Raw genomic sequence first — 3,934 nt, 5'->3', positions numbered from 1 at the left:
TGTGTATGTATATACCTGTATATAACAGCTGTCAGCAGTATGTACAGTACATGTGTATGTATATACCTGTATATAACAGCTGTCAGCAGTATGTACAGTACGTGTGTATGTATATACCTGTATATAACAGCTGTCAGCAGTATGTACAGTACGTGTGTATGTATATACCTGTATATAACAGCTGTCAGCAGTATGTACAGTACGTGTGTGTGTATATACCTGTATATAACAGCTGTCAGTACTATGTACAGTACGTGTGTATGTATATACCTGTATATAACAGCTGTCAGCAGTATGTACAGTACATGTGTGTGTATATACCTGTATATAACAGCTGTCAGTACTATGTACAGTACATGTGTATGTATATACCTGTATATAACAGCTGTCAGTACTATGTACAGTACATGTGTATGTATATACCTGTATATAACAGCTGTCAGTACTATGTACAGTACGTGTGTGTGTATATACCTGTATATAACAGCTGTCAGCAGTATGTACAGTACGTGTGTGTGTATATACCTGTATATAACAGCTGTCAGCAGTATGTACAGTATATACGTGTGTATGTATATACCTGTATATAACAGCTGTCAGCAGTATGTACAGTACGTGTGTATGTATATACCTGTATATAACAGCTGTCAGTACTATGTACAGTATATATGTGTGTATATACCTGTATATAACAGCTGTCAGCAGTATGTACAGTACATGTGTGTGTGTATATACCTGTATATAACAGCTGTCAGTACTATGTACAGTATATATGTGTGTATATACCTGTATATAACAGCTGTCAGCAGTATGTACAGTACATGTGTGTGTATATACCTGTATATAACAGCTGTCAGCACTATGTACAGTACGTGTGTGTGTATATACCTGTATATAACAGCTGTCGGCACTATGTACAGTACGTGTGTGTGTATATACCTGTATATAACAGCTGTCAGCAGTATGTACAGTACATGTGTGTGTATATACCTGTATATAACAGCTGTCAGCAGAGAAGTCAAGCTGCAGGATGAAAGCAGGGATGTCGCTGCAGTAAACCAGCCGGTTCAGACTTGGCCCCCCGCTCACATCGTACACATCCACCGTGTTCTCCACCGAACCGACAGCCAACAGCCGCCGGTCTGGACTGAACCTGCACAAATGTTAAGCTTGAGTATTTAGTTGGTATTTATTCTGATTTCTTCAGTCTGGGATTTACACATTTTCTGTGTTTTGTTTAAATGTTGTAAAAATACATTTTTGTTTCCTGCCCTTGTTTGTTCTTGATGTTATCTTTTTTGGTTTACATATATTTGTATATTGTGAAATTCATGACGTCTGTTGTATTTTTGCGGTTTATTTCTCTTTCCGTCACCCCCTCCACTCCCTCTCTCTCATACCGGATGTCCTGGATGGTGGCGCTGCGGTCTCGTTTCTTCGCCCACATCTTCAGCGAGTTGGAGAGGAGGATGAGGAACTCGCCGTTCTTCATCCCCACCGCTAGCATCTCTCCATCTGCGCTGTAGCTCACACACCGGGCTGCGTGGCCAACACACACCTTGTTCAACAGTTTCTACAGAAAGAGAGAAAAAGAAACAGAATTAACACTCATCCAATGTACTTTAGGCAAAATAGGATTTGTGAAGTGATCTTATCAATAAACATCACTCAGGATAGTTTGGAGGAAGGATCTAATTACCTTTCAATGCTTCTAGTAACTGACATAGGTTAATGTAAAACTCCAGAAATATGGATCAAAAATTGGTGGATTATACATAAATATATTCAATTGCACATCGATTTAACCTCCACAGCCGACACAACTCATCACTTTAATCTAATTGTGTACATCTATGTATCTTTATCTCTCTTTGCACATTGCACATGGTAAATTTTACATCTTATATCTTTATATTTTCTCCTACTTTGAATATTTTTTTTACTGTTAAGCATCACAACACCAAAGAAAATTACTTACATGTAAAAATCGACTTGGCAACAAACTTGTTTCTGATTCTTTGTACTTTTAACAAATGTTCAATAAAGGCCAAGAGGTCTCTGTATTTTAGAAAGTGGTCAGCATGTGTTGAGATATGCTAAGCTAGCTACAGGCATTCAGCTGTTTTTTTTCTTCTTCTCTATCATGAATTGATTTAGGTGATAACTTAAGTTTAGAGTGCAGTAATACACAGCTAGAGTGCAGTAATACACAGCTAGAGTGCAGTAATACACAGCTAGAGTGCAGTAATACACAGCTAGAGTGCAGTAATGCACGACTAGAGAGCAGTAATGCACGACTAGAGTGCAGTAATGCACGGCTAGAGAGCAGTAATGCACGGCTGGTGTGCAGTAATACACGGCTGGTGTGCAGTATTGCACAGCTAGAGCGCAGTATTGCACAGCTAGAGCGCAGTATTGCACAGCTAGAGTGCAGTAATACACAGCTAGAGTGTAGTAATACACAGCTAGAGTGCAGTAATACACAGCTAGAGTGCAGTAATACACAGCTAGAGCGTAGTAATGCACAGCTAGAGTGCAGTAATACACAGCTAGAGTGCAGCAATACACAGCCAGATGCCATGGGGTGTGTGTGTGTGTGTGTGTGTGTGAGTGTGTACTTTGTCAGTGAGGTCCCACAGTCTGATGGTGGCGTCGTCGCTGGCGGTGATGCAGAGCTCTTTAGCAGGATGAGCGGTCAGACCCCAGATTCCTCCCCGAGCGTGACTGTCCAGCAGCAGGTTGCACGCTGCGTTCTTCTCCCCCACCTCGATGATCTCCCCGTCCTTCGTCCCCACCAGGATCTTACCCTGAGGAAGGAAAGATGAAGCTGATGAGCAGGACGGAGGAAGTATGACGACTGAGGGATAAAAAAATCTAAATCTAAAGCTCTCACCTTGCCTCTGCAGACTGATCGAACACACTCCACCTGCTGTCCCGTCTCCAGCTGGAACGCTCGACAACGTTTCATCTCCTGATCCCAGAGCTTCACTGCACCGCCCTCCTTAGTCCTGACACACACACACAAAGCATTTGTTTGTTTTTAATAGTCCTGAGTGTATATTTTGACACTTGTATATTCTGCACTGATTCTTTGTATAAGTGCACTAACACCTGTTGATATGTTTATTCTGCACTGGCACTTGTATGATTGTATTGCCTTCGTATTGTCATGTTACACACATTGCGTTGCCCAGGACTTTGTCTGTGTATAAAATGTGCTGTTTAAATAGAGATTTACTAGACTTGACTACTCACTGTAATGAAATGTACCCAGTGCAATTCTGGTATGAAAATAAATTTGGGTAAAAAGTCTGACACGTGCGACTTCTGGGAAGTCTGTGTTTAAAATGAACTCAGGCATTTATTAAAACATTTATGTATAATGAGACAACCTCTGTGTTAATTATTATTATAAGCTCTAAAAGAAAGCATTTATTACTGTTACAATGATGTTTGGAAACTGCAGTTAACGCAAAATACATTCAGCTCATTTGCCATCAGCTGTTGGTGTTACTCACGGCCTCTCCTTGCCACCGGTCACGATGAGTCCGTCTCTTAGCGTAGTGTACATGGTAAAGACTGGCCCTGTATGAGCCTTCGCCACCACCCTCAGCAGGTAGTAATCCCGCCACACGTACACATCCCCATTAATGGCGCCGGTGAATGTCAAGTTATTCTGCAAACACACATTTAGGAATAAAATGTTACTAAACCAAACCTGTCCTGGCTTTTAGCTGAGTAATAATTAATCACATTCATATCGATAAATATTTGTTTTACCCACCTGGGGCCTCTTATAAAACAAAAAATTTGAGATTCATAACTCAGCATGCACGTGTCTCATTTGTCCAGTGTGGTAATACAATTTGATATTAGTTTTGAGTGCCAGGGTCACATGACAGCTATTGAAATAAATGCATGTTAGGACCAGAAG

At 40.8% G+C, this 3,934-nt stretch overlaps 1 protein-coding gene across 1 annotated transcript; it reads right to left on the bottom strand.

Annotated features, from left to right (window-relative positions):
• Positions 1-990: 990 nt before the first annotated feature.
• LOC123965138 (echinoderm microtubule-associated protein-like 6) lies at positions 991-3,676 on the bottom strand (the record flags this gene model as incomplete). The annotated part of the gene is made up of 5 exons (XM_046041702.1): positions 991-1,153; positions 1,401-1,573; positions 2,619-2,807; positions 2,894-3,008; positions 3,519-3,676. Coding segments are annotated over 5 exons (798 nt in total), but the record flags the coding sequence as incomplete, so codon positions are not given.
• Positions 3,677-3,934: the final 258 nt, after the last annotated feature.

This window comes from Micropterus dolomieu, unplaced genomic scaffold, assembly GCF_021292245.1.
Source record: "Micropterus dolomieu isolate WLL.071019.BEF.003 ecotype Adirondacks unplaced genomic scaffold, ASM2129224v1 contig_8746, whole genome shotgun sequence".
Taxonomy (NCBI): domain Eukaryota; kingdom Metazoa; phylum Chordata; class Actinopteri; order Centrarchiformes; family Centrarchidae; genus Micropterus; species Micropterus dolomieu.
Note: the sequence above shows the minus strand (reverse complement) of the source record. Positions and strands in the feature narration are given on the sequence as shown.